The sequence below is a fragment of the Schistocerca americana genome, chromosome 4 (genome assembly GCF_021461395.2).
Source record: "Schistocerca americana isolate TAMUIC-IGC-003095 chromosome 4, iqSchAmer2.1, whole genome shotgun sequence".
Lineage (NCBI taxonomy): Eukaryota > Metazoa > Arthropoda > Insecta > Orthoptera > Acrididae > Schistocerca > Schistocerca americana.
In genome coordinates, this window is record NC_060122.1 from 473,924,420 (window position 1) to 473,940,293 (window position 15,874).

The 15,874-nt window shown below is 38.1% G+C and overlaps 1 protein-coding gene across 3 annotated transcripts in view; it reads right to left on the bottom strand.

The window, feature by feature from the left end:
• LOC124612632 (armadillo-like helical domain-containing protein 3) overlaps positions 1-15,874 on the bottom strand; it is a 128,318-nt gene that overhangs the window by 69,582 nt on the left and 42,862 nt on the right. For all 3 annotated transcript variants that reach the window (XM_047140930.1, XM_047140929.1, XM_047140928.1), the window contains exons 6-8: positions 14,938-15,071; positions 14,693-14,848; positions 12,836-12,984 (exon numbers count right to left, since the gene is read on the bottom strand). In XM_047140930.1, coding sequence (XP_046996886.1) covers positions 12,836-12,984; positions 14,693-14,848; positions 14,938-15,071 — 439 coding nt within the window. The remainder of the gene's footprint in view (positions 1-12,835; positions 12,985-14,692; positions 14,849-14,937; positions 15,072-15,874) is intronic.

Sequence of the window (15,874 nt, forward strand, 5' to 3'; positions counted from 1 at the left end):
GACCATTTTTAAATATTTTAATTTTTTATGTGTGATTACCCTATAATTGAGAAGTACAAAACAGTTTTTTCTTTTTAATTTTAACTGTCACCTTTACTGAATGGCGGACATTTTTGTTTGTAAGTGTGTGACGATGTTTCATTTTAGAGACGTTGGCAAAAACATTAATATCTCTGCACTGGGTTAAATTACAACATTGTCTATTACACAAAATACCCTAAATTCAAAAATAACCAGTCAAAATGACCTCCAAAGTTTGGTATCCAAATTTTCAAAAATCCGCTTTTTAGGCCCAAAAATAACAAACAAGGAGTGATTTATGAGAGTATATTTTTTCCTATAGTTAGATATCATACACTACTAGCCTCATATAGAGCAAGAACCCTTACAAATGTTTCCTTAATTTTTCATGACTTTTTGAAACTTGAAAATTTTCATTTTTTGTAAAGTTTGGGGTTAGTTATCTCAGGTGGGACTGAATATAAAAATATGATTTTTGCACAGTTTGTACACCTATATGATAGCAACATACTGTAAAAATTTCAACATTGATATCTGACTGTGAACAAAGATACGAGTTTTTGAAAATGAGGAGATAATTCACATTACTCTACAACTGATCTTATGGCTGTTGCCTATTCATGTGTGATATTGGCGGGATATAATCAATTATTATTGAAGTAAGGTACTGAACTATATACAAAAAGTGGAAACATCACTGAAATTAACATTTATATTACTTTGACATATGTGAAATAAAAATTTTCAATTAACATCCTTCGAGATTTGACTGTTCCTAAACCTGGTGGTGAATGTTAAGGACTCTTATTTCCTCAGACAGTTTCTGCGATATAGTGTAAGACCTCCCAGTTGCTGTGGTAAGTTCAAGCACTGCAATAATAATGGCGTGCAACGAGGGCCTCCTGTCGGGTAGACCGCTCGCTGGTGCAAGCCTTTCGATTTGACGCCACTTCGGCGACTTGCGCGTTGATGGGGATGAAATGATGATGAGTAGGACAACACAACACCCAGTCCCTGTGCGGAGAAAACCTCCGACCCAGTCGGGAATTGAACCCGTGCCCTTAGGATTGACAGCCTGTTGTGCTGACCACTCAGCTACCGGGGGCGGACGTTCAAGCACTGAAAGGTTCCTTAAAACATTTTTCATTGGTATCCAAAATTTGTCACTAGTAAATTTCTTGAATGATGTTCTTGGGCCAGCAGGGTGGTAAAAATGCACAAATACATTATTGTTTTCCAAACTTATTCTTTCAATCTCTGCAAGCCACCACTGTCCATCATACACGCATGCCACTATGTCATTCAACGTTAAAGACAGAGATGTAATTTTACTGACACAAGGATCCTCATAAATTTCAGTTTCTGATGTTACATAGCACTGAACTAAGTTTTCTGCAATGCCAAGGAATTTGTGGAAATGTCTTGATCCTTTTATTGCTATACAATTTTCAAATTTGGTTTGAAGTGTTGTTTTCATATGCAGAACCACTTCTTCTTTCTTGATCAGAACATAGGTAATGCCTTTAATATTATCCTTGCAAAAGACATACACGTACTGTACTGTGAGAATTTGGTCTTTGTAGGCTGGCTTTACTTACTTCACGTTTTGTTGTACCTCCTACTCCATCACATGCATTTTTACCATGGCAAGATGCAAAAAAGTGCCATTCAGCCTCTAACCCAAAGTCTACTTTGTGGTTGCACAGACTTGAAAAATTCTTTTTGTTCTTATACTGACTACCGCTTCCATCTGAAAAGTATATCAGCTTCTCAACCTTGGGAAAATTTTCTTTTATGTAATTTATTACATGTACAGCCACAGTGCTGTGCTCCAAGTAGTCGATTAGAATGCAAATCGAAGAACTGCAAACTTCATCTTTCTCATTTTTAAAGTAGGAATAAATGGATGCACTGTTGCCTGGTCACTGACCCAGTGGTACCCTTGTATTGCATCCTGAATCACAAATGTAAAATTTTCTGCAAAATCATCTAGCACTATGCATTCAGTTTCATGAAGTTGTTTTTTTTTGTCCTTCAAAAACTTATTCTGGATTTTAGAAACATAGTGGTGACTTTTGAGTTTCTGTTAAGTTATCAATTAAAGATTCCAAGCACTCTTCCTGAGATTTAACCACTGTTATCATTTCTGCCCTGTCAGTTGTGACCCACTGTTTGAAGGTAATACTGTCTGGCATTTCCTCATCATATTCGTGAAATAATTCAATAACAATTTCCTTACCAGGGCATTTATTAAACAAACTCATCATGCAGTCATAACTGTTAGTGTCACAGACCATTAAATCTAGTAACTCTTTGTAGTTAATATCACTGTGTTTTGCACCCGCAATCATCAGTTTGACATTTTGATGATATAAACAGACACATACAGAGTGTGCGACAATAAACCTAAACGTAAATGGGCATTTTTGTTAGCATAGAACAAAAGTGAAAGCTCCTATTGTTTAATATTTCATTATTAAAAATAAATAAACTGAATGAATATTGGGTGATAGTGTTAACTAAATATATGTCACAATTAAATTTTATTACAATGAAACAATAAACCATTTAAATAGGCAACATCCATAAGTTCAATTGTAGAGTAATGTGAATTATTTCCTTGTTTTCAAAAATTCATACCTTTGTTCACAGTCAGATATCAATGTTGAAATATTTACAGTATGTTTCTATCATATTAGTGTACAAACTGTGCAAAAATCATATTTTTATATTCAGTCCCACCTGAGATAACTAACCCCAAGCTTTACAAAAAAATGAAAATTTTCAAATTTCCAAAATTCATGAAAAATTAAGGAAACATTTGTAAGTGTTCTTGCTTTATATGAGGCTAGTAGTGTATGACATCTAACTATAGGAAAAAATATACTCTCACAAATCACTCCTTGTTTGTTATTTATGAGCCTAAAAAGCGGATTTTTCAAAATTTGGATACCAAACTTTGGAGGTCATTTTGACTGGTTATTTTTGAATTTAGGGTAATTTGTGTAATAGACAATGTTTTAGAGGACACTTTTCTGAAAACAATCATGTCAACTGCAATGTTGTAACTTAACCTAGTGCAGAGATATTCAAATTTTTGGTAATGTCTCCAGACTGAAAAACTGTTGCGTGCCTACAAGTAAAAATGGGTGCCATCCAGTAAAGGTGCAAGATAAATTATTTTTAAAAACTGTTTTGAACTTCTCAAATATAGGGCAATCACATATAAAAAAATTAAAATATTTAAAAATGGTCAAGCAACCATCACTGGACCACTTCATATGGATTGACCCTCCTGCGACTCGAAAGGCTATGAGGCTGTCTGCTGTATGGTGGCATTTAAATTGGCGAAGAGCCGCATGCCTTTCCCGGATCGCTGAATGGCACTCTTCTGTCTGCCAGGACCTGAGGACATTGGGATGAATAAGTCAGGGGCATGGTGGATCACTTGTGTGATATGGTCCATCCATTCCTAGACGCTGTTATGATGTTCAAACACAGCCAGCTGGCTGAATGGCGTCCAGTTAGCCCTGCTGACCATCCATGTTGGTGGCTTCTCTTGAGGTAGTGCTCCATCTAGTAGGTGAATGCACATTTGGAAGTGGTCACTGGAATGAAGGCCACCAAGGACTTTCAACTGAACAGAATCTGAGGGGGCTGGAGAACAGAAAGAGAGGTGGATGGCTGACAATGGCCCATCAGCAGTGCAGAAATGATTGTGAGTTACTGTGTTGAGGAAGTACAGCTCATCAGACATGTCGGAGGCACTCCAAAATTTGATGCCAAGCCCAAGTAGGGGTCGAGCCCCACAAGAGGTGATGGACATTGAAGGCTCCCAGTAGGAGAAATGGTTGCGGGGAGTTGTTCCACAAGATATACGAGAGCTTCAGAGTCTGGCGGAGATGGATACAGTGAGCAAACGGTGATCTTCAACACTCATGAATTTCGACAGCAACAGTTTACAGGGGCTCTGTCCCAGTCAGGTCATCCTTTCGATGAAGGGTATTAGCCCTGTAGGACAGGGGTGTCAGTGGCTTTAAAACGTGTTTCTTGTAAACACAGGCACAGGGGACGTTCCTGCACTAGCAGTTTCAGTTCTACCACGTGTGTCCTGAACCCATTAATGTTCCACTGTAATATGGGTGCCACCTATTACAGGCATTGCACTTTCACTCTGTCTTTCCGCTAGGGGAGTCCACAATGGGTGGGGGCTCAGTCCTGCGGCGAGATGATTCCCTCAGTCCAACACCAAGCTCCATTACTTCTACCAGAGTTAAAAAAGACATCAGCTACACTGACTGGCAGCCGGCCAAAGTGGCCGTGCGGTTAAAGGCGCTGCAGTCTGGAACCGCAAGACCGCTACGGTCGCAGGTTCGAATCCTGCCCCGGGCATGGATGTTTGTGATGTCCTTAGGTTAGTTAGGTTTAACTAGTTCTAAGTTCTAGGGGACTAATGACCTCAGCAGTTGAGTCCCATAGTGCTCAGAGCCATTTGAACCATTTTTTTACACTGACTGGCATGAAAAATGCAACACTCAATAAATGTTGTGTGATTGTTTATTTAATCAAAGTGAAGCACTTCAACCATTTTTTTAAATGGAGTACATTACTGGCACTGCTTTGCGAACAAACTATGAAGTGTTGATTGTTTATTGCACTAGCCTTAATTGTTTCCTGCACAACCTGGAAAACACATCACTGAATGTAAGCGAATAATGTTTTTCCACTCTTGTAACACTTATTTTTGTACCCAGAATTGTCCCCCTTTCAATCAAACATGTTTGTAGGATCTTTCTGTGATTGTCGTAATCAGCTTTCTAGAGTAAACGTGCCGTTAAGCCCTGAACAAGATGCAAAAGCTGTTGCTTTGGTGGAAGATGGCCACAACATGCATTATGTTGCAGAAGTGTTGAGAACTACACTTTCCACAATTTCTGGAACTGTACGAAGGCACTGGGAAACTGGAGGTTTTGCAAGGAGACCAGGTATGGGCCTGGGCAGAGCAACATCAGAGAGGGATGACTGCTTCTTACAATTCAAGTTCTCCACAACCACCACACAACTCCTATTGAAGCACGAAATCGACTCCACCAGGTTCAAGGGGTCAATGTCAGTGAGAGAACTGTTTGAAGAAGACTGGAAGAAACCAATCTTCAGTCCAGAAGACCTGCTAAAGGTGTGGAACTCACTAGCAACCATTGCATAGCTCAACAACATTTCACAAGGGAACATCTTGGCTGGACAATACAACAATGGGCTCAAGTGTTGTTCGCCGATGAGTTGCAATTTGGCCTCCGATCACCTGACGGAAGTAAGAGGGTCCACGGAAGGCCAGGAGAAACGTACTCCCCTTGCACATTCTCATCCAGATCGCCTTTTCATGTTGGTTCTGTGATGGTGTTTGCAGGAATCAATACAGTTGCAAGGATGGATATAGTCTTTGTGGAGCACGGGAGCATTGTGGCACACTGGTATGTGGAGGAAATCCTCCTGGAGCATGTTGTTCCTTTTGCTCCATTTACTGGTGATGATTTTACACTAATGCACAATGATGCATGCCCACATGTTGCAAGATTTGTGCAAGGGTTCTAGGGTGAACAGGGATTCATGCTATGGGTTGGCCTGCTCAAAACCCTGATCTGAATCCTACTGACCACATTTGGGACTGACTGCCTGGGGAGAAAAGCCTGCCAGCACCATCCAGAGACCCTACAGGACATATGGAACGCCCTACTGGAAGAATGGGATATGATTCATCCACAGGACATTACCACATTAATCAGGAACATGTCTGAAAGGTAGAATGCCGCCATTGGTGCAAGAGGTGGCAATACACACTTCTGATGATGCGAACACAGGTCTCTTCAATCATCTCCGAGGTCTGTGAAGTAAACTGTGAAGTGTATAACATCAAAACAGACACGCATTACCTTTACGAGCTTACTAAAAATTTCCTTGAAGTGTGCATCTCTGGCTTAAATTGTTAAATTTTGTTTATAATTGTCTTTAGTTATTCATTGTAGAACACTTAAATGGGACTGTACCCCAACATTCCATCATAAGACAGTGGATTAGTGTCATAAAAGTGACACAAATTTAAAATAAATTTCAGTTTTTGTAAGAAATCGAAGCCTTTTTCATGCCGGTCTGGGTAGTATGATGTCGACATCATCGGTAATGCTTGGCTTTTGATTTTTTGTCCTGGGTAGGCTTTGGAATCACAACCACAGCAGTGGTAGAGGCAACGCTGCACAGTGGACCTGACTGAACCTTAGTGGGACCAGGGAGCTCCGCAATGTTAGCGATCACAGACTTTTCCAATTTTTTGGGAGGAAGTGTAAGCTGTGAAGTAACTGCAGCAGCAGAAGTACAATGACAAACACAGGTACTAGTGCTGACACTAGCTACCTCAGTTTGTGTAGCAGCATCACTTTTCTGTACTGGTTGTTTAGCAACTGAAGCAAAGGAGGTAGCAAATGTCAGGGGCTGCAAGGACTTATAAATCATCTTGGACTCACCTTACGGGAGCTGTCATGTGGTTTTAATCTCCTGTACCTTCTGTTCTTCAAACAAGTCACAGCAGTCCCTACTCCAAACAGGGTGAGCCCCAGAGCAATTCACACACTTTGGAGGAGATGAACATCCAATTCCTTTGTGGGAAGCCTTACCACATTTTCCACAAATGGCTTCTCTTTACATCCAACAGTGGTGTGCCCAAACTGCTGGCATTTAAAACAGAGCATTGGTTTGGAGACATAGGGTCACATGGTTAAGCAAAGAAAACCTGCCTTAATATGTTCTGTGAGTTTTCTCCTATTAAAAATGAGGATGAACAAGTTGGATGTAATCAGATCGCCTTCCACCCTTTTCATTATATTCTGCACATCCACAATGCCTCCTGAGGCCATTCAGCTATTAGGTATTCTTTGGAATGTCCACCAGGTCTCCCTATGTCACAACACCTTTACTATAGAGTAATGTGGTGTGGAGCTCAGTCTCAATGCCATATTCCCCAAGGATTTTGGCCTTTTGAAGGTTTGTCTCTTGTTGGGATCTTGACGTCTCCACCAAGTGTCCTGTTTCATAACCACTTAAATGACTTTTAACGTACCTGCAATCCGCTTTACATCCTTTTGAATGTAAAAATGCAGACTCGTCATTTCTGAAAGTATTTGTATGGAGTGTAGCCATGTGTGGAAGTGAAACATGGACGATAAATAGTTTGGACAAGAAGAGAATAAAAGCTTTCGAAATATGGTGCTGCAGAAGAATGATGAAGATTAGATGTGTAGATCACGTACCCTAATGAGGAGGTATTGAATAGAATTGGGGAGAAGAGAAATTTGTGGCACAACTTGAGTAGAAAAAGGGATCGGTTGGTAGGTCATGTTCTGAGGCACCAAGGGACCACCAATTCAATATTGGAGGGCAGCGTGGAGAGTAAAACTCACAGAGGGGGACCAAGAGATGAATACACTAAGCAGATTCAGAAGGATGTAGGTTGCAGTAAGTACTGGGAAATGAAGCAGCTTGCACAGGATACATTAGTGTGGAGAGCTGCATCAAACCAATCTCTGGACTGAAGACCACAACAACAACATGTAGCAAGGTGACACCGTCAAAACTTCCTTTTTTTTTTTTTTTTTTTTTTTTTTTTGAAAATAATAGAAACTCACTCTGGTCAGCAGCAAGCATTCTGTTACTAAACACACTAGAATTCTTGACTATCCCTGAATCTGGAAGATTGGCTACATGGGCTCTCTTATTGGACTGGGTGTTAGTACTTACCAGTGATCCACCCATTCAACCGGGAGGTGGAAGAGAAAACTTTGCAGGATCCATCTCAGTCCCACAAGCAGCTAGGGAAATAAAAGTCCACTTAGGCAGAGCCCCGCATGCCTATGTAAGCCTTATACAACTGAGGTACGGCAGGTTCCACAGAGATTGCCCGCTAACGACTGTTCCACCTCAATACCCATGCATCTCATCAGCATGTGGTACAACTTGAGACAGAGTTTCCTTATAGAGGTTTTTATCATCCTCACAATCCAGACATTCAAGCCAAGATCCTCATTCCCTGTGACTCACAATATTTCACTGTTGTGCCTTACAGTGGTCACTGAAGCACGCCCAGAGCTTATGGTGACAGGGAACTGGGAGCACTTATCAGTCCCCAGCTCAGAAACCCGGGGTCGCCACACCCATGCTCAGCAAATGAATGCTGAGCCCCTGAGGGCCCTTCAAATGCTGAGCCCCTGAGGGCCCTTCACATTCTTCACTTTCAAGACATTATTATACTATTCCTACAAACAACCATGGTCTAACTGTCATTAAGATATTTGTTCTACAACACAATGCTTAATTTCCTCAGTATCTGTTAATCAAAATCACAGTTCTTATAGCTCGTCAACACAAAAATTGAAAATAGTAGCTTTCTACAGTTCAGCTTCCTACTTATTTAATTTACCGCACACATTTCATCAGCAGTAATGTTTGAGGGTTTCAGATCTCCAATAAAGCTGATAGAAGAAAGATATCAAACTCCTTTGAAGATAGGTTTCTAGGGCTGAAGCCAGTGGGATCAACTACTTAACATGTGTTTTGAAAATGTTCTGTTAACACATGCATCATTGATAGATAAGTTACATTCATATAAGGAAGTGATAATGACATCTACAGAGCATGACTATCACAAGCAGCAGCACTTTTATCGACATATGTCATTATAATGGAACTGCCACAAGAGCAAAATACTCTCCATATAAATTGTGCAAATGCTTGATGGTGTTGTTTATTGCAGTATTCAGAATTATTTTAATATTCAGAATTATTTTAAAAAGCCTGCAGCAGTATAAAATATATTCTAGGAATGACAAAATTTCAAGACAACTTGCTAATTATGAAATAATTGCAAGAAAAGCAACACAAGTTTCATTCACAACAGCAGAATGATGCATTTGAAGAAGATTTAGTCTTCTACAAAAATAAATACTTTGAAAACCATACTCTATTTTCTAGAAGCTGTTTAAGCTCTAGAAACACAATGACTAAATAAAAGAGATATAGCAGACACATTAGCTGAGTGCAGAACCAGACAGCAGTTCTAAATTTCTGTAAATCTGCAATAGATACCAATATCGCATGCATGCACAGAAGAGAGTACTCCAACTGCCTTCTGCTTGTTATTGGATATGTTTAACTGTTACTGTAGACATCTGTGGCCACAGTAGCTGATTTCAGGTTTCCATATTGGAGATTTTGTACACTTTACAGTGGAAGAATTTTCATAACTGCAGTAACTAAACAAAAGCAATATTTAGTGCTGGCAGGCTTTCTTTTATACAAGCTGTTTGCGAAAGGCACTGAATGCTTTGTGTTCTAGAAATCAATTGGACAAAACAAGCTTTAAGCAACCTAATTTGGTGTATAGTGGGGAAAGGTGACTGAACGAACCTCACGACCTGTTGTTTCATGATAAGTTATATTGCCAAACAATGGAAATTCCAGGTAGGAATATCAAGAATGTAGGAAAAGACAGATTGCTACTTCCTGTACAGACAACACACTAAGCTATAGATAGGTCCAATTAAAAGACACTTACATACAAGCTTTCGGCCACAGCCTTCGTCAGAAAAAGAGAGACACACACCATTCATTCACAAAAGCAAGCACACCTCATGCATACGCGACTGCCAACTCCGGCAGCTCGGGCACAAAAGATTCTCACCCGCATTGGTGGAGTTGGCAGTCATGTGTGCATGAGGTGTGCTTGCTTGTGTGAAAGAATGGTGTGTGTGTGTGTGTGTCTCTCTTTTCCTGACAAAGGCTGTGGATGAAAGCTAATGTGAAAGTGTCTTTTAATTACACCTGTCTGCAACTTAGCATGTTAACTTTGCCTTAAGTAGCAACCTACATTTTCACACATTGCCGTTATTTCTGAACAAATATGAATATATCTTTACATGTGTGATTTTCAATTTGTATACATAGCACATTAATAGATGAAAATTTACACCTTATTTGATCACATCTTTTGATTTATTTCAGCATGCCAGAAAGGAAAAACTATTTAGCTTTTCATTGTCACTGTGCTGCCCTAATCTTAAGGATTATACACACTGCCAAGGCAATAGCTCCGAGAACAACTGTGTTCTCCATGTGAAAACACTGTATAAACGTAAATATAGACAAACATATGGTTTTGCAACCAAGTTCCATAATATAAATGAATAGTCGAGCCCCATAATTAAAAACAGTAATAATATAAATCCCTGATCACGACACAAGAGAATAACAATTGCTTCATAAATAAATAAATACATAAATAATAATAATAATAATAATAATAACAATAACAATATAAAACAATTACTTAACTAATAGGAACCTTGTACTCTCAAATCTTTTTAATCTGAATAAACAAATTTTCAAGAAAGCAGACACTCCCCTTCAAATTTCTCACATTATTGTCTTCTAGTGCACATGCACAGATTCACACCAGGAATATCCTATATGTATCACGTAATCGGGTGGTGTGAACCAGTCTGCCGTTCCAAACATGTATGCTTATGGAGCTGCTGCACAGGTGGACACCTGAGGTGCATCATGTAATATGGTCTTCAACAGGAAAACTGCACTGTTATATCGGCAAGCCACTGTCAGCAGGGTTGGATTGTAACTCTACAACCTGTGTTGTGTGGGTGATAGCATACTAAAGTTATGTGTGTTTTCACAAATGACCACGAAAATGAAAGGATGAAACCTCTTGTTGGTACATAGCCTAATCCTTAGGGACAGGAAAATTTCACAAAATGATAAGTGTGGAAAATATATAAAAAATTGGTGTTTTTTAGCAAAATAATGCAAAACTGACGATTTTTATGAAACACTGTGCACTCTGACATCCTCCCGTGTACAAAAATGTCATAAATCTGACAGCAAAAGTTTACCGATTTTCATAACTGATGGCTGTTGAACGATGAAATTGCCTTTTGCCTTCTTTTTTCTGCAAGGATCCTCAAATAACAGTTCAATTACCACATAAGGAATAAGATCTGACATTAAAAATAGCACCAAAATTGGCAGAAAATACCAAATTTGGCACTGGAGACACCAAAAAAATAAGTGACAGTGTCAAATAAATTACATTGATTTTCGCAAAAAAAAAAAAAAAAAAAAAAAAAAAAAAAAAAAAAAAGAAGACCAAATCTGATAAAAAATCTAGCAAAAAAAGTACATAGAATCCAGTAGAAAAGTAACATCGAACCTGACAAAAATTGCACTGAGTTTGGCAAAAAGTGGCACAGGATCTGGCAAAATATAAGACCGAATTCAGCAAAAAATTTCACTGAGATTGGAAAAAATAAACACCAAAAAGAGAAATTTTATAGCGCCAAAATTGGCAATAAACAGTGCAGATGGGAGAACTAACACGATTTGGTAAAAAATAGCACCAAACCTGGCAAAATATAGCATCAAAATTGGCAAAAACCATGTTCAAGATTATAAAAAAGGCCAGTGAATATGGTAAAAAGAGATAAAAAATGGCAAAAAATAATACCAAATTTGGTAAACAAAGTTTGCCATATTTGGCACAAAAAATCACCAAAATTTGGAAAACAATAGCACCAAAGTTTGAAAAAAAATAACACTGAAATTGGAAAAAGATAACATGGAAGAGGAAAAAATAACATCAAAATAGACAACAAAACAGCACTGAATTTTACAAAAATAACACCAAAATTGGCAAAAAATTACACTGAAACACACAAAAATAAACACTGAATTTGGCCATAAAACACGACAATTTTTTCCTGTCCTACTAATCTACCTTTCGAATATCAGCAAGTGTGTGTGAAGCTTCAGTTGCCGATATGAAAAAAATGGTTCAATACCAATGATTCCTTGCCTCGCACTTTATGAGAAACTGTTGCCACAAAAAAAAATGTACCAAAATCACCTTAGCTATGGACATGTGTAATCAGATAAATAGCTAATGAGAGGTCCAGATTAATGTTGAGGCCTATAACAAAAGAAGGAATACAGTTCTAGGGGAGATGGGAAGAGGAATTCTGCCTTATGCATGACACCTTTTTTCTGTTTTGTGTTTTGTTTCACCCAGACATATTTCAACACAATTTGTGCTATCTCCAGTAGGTTCTGTTAAAGAAAAAGAACCCACTGCAGACAGCACAAAATGTGCTGAAACATGCCTGGGTGAAACAAAACAGAGAAAAGGTGTCTTGCATAAGGTGAAATTCCTCTTCCCATTTCTAGCAAGAACGGACGTAACAAGAACTGCAACACCACAAGATGATTGATACAGTTCTAATTGTAAACTTTCATTAACTTGCTAAGATTATATTTGTTTTAGTGTGTTTACTGGCAAACATCATAAGAGGAGAAAAACTGATAAGTTTTTGACTACCCAATCCCAGAACTCATAATTTTTGCAGTCTTACACAGTTGAGCACAACTAAATAACAGAGTAAGGCGACAGGAGGTAGCCAGCATAAACAAAAATGAAATGCATATAGAAAAACATCTACATTATTAGGTCGTGTGTCAGAATCGCAATTTTGGATTATACCTATTGGTAGTTGCCATTCTACTAATCCCCATCAAGAATTTCTACGATGTAACTTGACCCTTTTCAAGGATACTTACACTGTGTACATTAAGCATGGACTGGATCTTTTCTTTTGTGTACATGTTAACAGATTATCACAGTCTTCCCTTTTACACAAATCAGTAGCTGTGTAGCTTACATCAAATTGCAGAGTTTGTAACTTATTGTTCTATAATTTGAGCTTACCTGATTTGCTGCGTTCTTACACCCCCCTCTTCAGAAACAAACATATTTCCAACAATATTAGTGATAGATGAAAGCCAGCTACCAGACTGAGTTTCTGCATGCTGTGCTTGGAATTGTCTGCAGAAGTCCGTTAAGCATGCTGTTATGACCTGTACAAAAATTGCAGGCCTTCAACAATGTGCCCGAAAAAGAAGCAATAACTATATCATTATTATTTAATAAATGGAATATGATTACAGAACTAAATAATGAAACCTGCTGATATTCTTTGGCATAAAAGTGAATTACTGTGAGCCACACAGTGGCTTCTTCTTCTTCTCCTTCTTCTTCTTCTTACTGTTATTATTACATTATTAGTATTATCATTATTACTACAATTTCAAAAAAGAGTAAACAATGATTATGATATGGAATTACATGCACCTACCAAAGCCGACAACGATGAAAGATAGAGAATTTAAGGGGGATAATAATGCTATGCGGTGGGAAGGAAATGACATGAAACTGAAAATTATTGGAGACTTTGGACGTGGGGAAAGAAATCACAGGAGATAAAGCTGAGACAAGTTGTGTTAGGTTTCCACTAGTTGTAACTAACGTCATCTTGCAAAGTCACAACAATAAAATGTCTACTTGGAAGAAACCAGAAGACACTATAGAAGTTTGTTTCACAACAATGTCAGAAAGAGAGATATGAACCACATAATGAACTAGGATGAACAACAACATGGAAATACTAATTTCAATCAGGAACTAGTAGTGACAAATGGGGGTTGAAATTCAGAAGATATAAACAGAGACACTGTGTAAACCTAGAACCAGTGTCTAATTCATGTGGTGAAAAAGAAGATAATGGGAATTAAAATGGAGGAAAAAACAAACATGACAGTGCAAGTGAAATACTGACAAATTAAAGAAGATTTACTTGAAGTTGAAAATCTCTGAGACAACAAATATTGCAATAACCAAATTAAGCAGAGAAATGGCAAAATGGAAGTTGATTTTCTTTTTAGTCACTAAGTAATGGCATATTTTCATATATAGGGGGTGATCAAAGAGTTTCCATTCAAAGGTGGTACAGTCCAGAATCAGTATGCCAAACAGGCAAAATCACTGTGAGCACTGAGCCAATCATTCCACTGAAGCACCAGGTTGAAGAAGCCTATTAGGTAAAACATTGTGTCCTGCTGCATGAGGAAGTCTCTAACTGCCTGCTGCACATCCTTATCAGACAGGAAACGTTGAACGTACAAGGCCTTTTTTAGGGAACCGAAAGAGCAATAATCACATGGGGAGAGATCAGGACTCTAGGGTGGGTGCTTGGGTATCTCCCACTTGAGTTGGTGTAACTTCTGAATAAGTCTCGGATTGAATGACATATTGTGCTGAACTGCGGTCAGCACAGAACTTGGCGCGCCATTCCACAACAGCAGTTTTTGACAGACATGTTGCCACACACACAGTCTTCATTTTTCAATGGATTGCCCCCCCCCCCCCCCCCCCAAAAAAAAAAAAAAAAAAAAAAAAAAAAAAAAATAAAAATTAACAGCACTCTGGTCCTATTGGGATGCATTTGGTAATAGTCTCATCACAGTTCAAGTTTCCACATTTACTGTGCACACATCAGCATGACATGAATTCCATGCTAATCCCTTACTTACATGTTGGTACTTATATACCTGTATCATGGTCGCGCTATGTTACATATATGCTGCACCAACACCCTCAAATGGAAACCTATTGATTTCCCCTTATAAATGGACTAACAGAAGTAAAATTAATAATAACTGAGTTCTATACATTATTCATTTGCTATGTAACACATTATGTAATTATATTAACTAGCCAATTACAAACCTGTCCATAGCCATTAAGAGCTAATTCATCATCCAAGATTGAGAGCTTCACAATATATGGATTTGCTGCTTCATGCTTTCTGTAATTCACAAGCAATGTCAACAAGAGCACTGCATCATGGCCATGTTGGGCTCTTGTGCTAGGGTCACATAATAACTATAAATAAAAATTTGAAAAAATTTTAAAAGTCATTAAAATATAATAATGTTGGGTATCATCATAAACAAAAACTTATCAAACATTACCTGAATCAAGGCTTCAAATATGCTGTTGATCATAACATATTCAAGGAGTGTATTTTGACTGACATTGTCCGTACCCGTGACAAGAACAAGCAACAGCTTCAGACAAAGGGCTTTAAGACTAGATGAGTAATCACCTAGAGTAAATAATAATTATTACTATTATAATAATATCAGAAAAAATTAATCTAATAAATGTTGTGATGTAATTCAGCCTAATGCACATTATGAACTCTCCGATACTGGTGGATACCAAACATTTCATTTGTACAACAATAACCTCACGCAAAACTATTTTCGTACAGCTATTTCACATGAAACTATGTAAATATTATTACCACTACATTCTGTTAACTTTATGTAAAGAATATGTACCAGCTAATCTTCACTCGCAATGTAAATAATTAGATTTTTTGCCTACAAACACAATCACTGTTCTCTCATTTTGCAGGAAGGGTAACTCTAAGAGGGAGTTGTGTGAAGTCATTTGTATAGGGTAGACAAGTTTTGTATGTGGGATTTGTAGTTTATGGGAACAGATGGAAGTTATTTTTGTTTAAATAGTTAAAGAATACAGAAATTAAAAAAACTGAATGTGTATTATTTCCACCAAACTTTTACATATGTAGTTTCAGATTTCTACACACACAAAAATCCTGAAACAATAATCACATTCTGAAGACAATGAAGCAAACATACAAAACCAGTTAAGTAGCGGATACAAAACTAAACCTAGGTGTGCACATCCACTTTTAAAATTCCCCAAAATGATATATATCTGTAATCAGACTTGTCAATGGTGGCTTCACGTTTTACTGAAAGTGGCTTGTTATACTGAATAGAGATACACGAATGTGGTAAAGACATTTGGGTGTAGAAATAAGAGCTGTGATAAAAAACCATTGTGTCTGATTCCATTATTTGCATCACAGGAAATTCC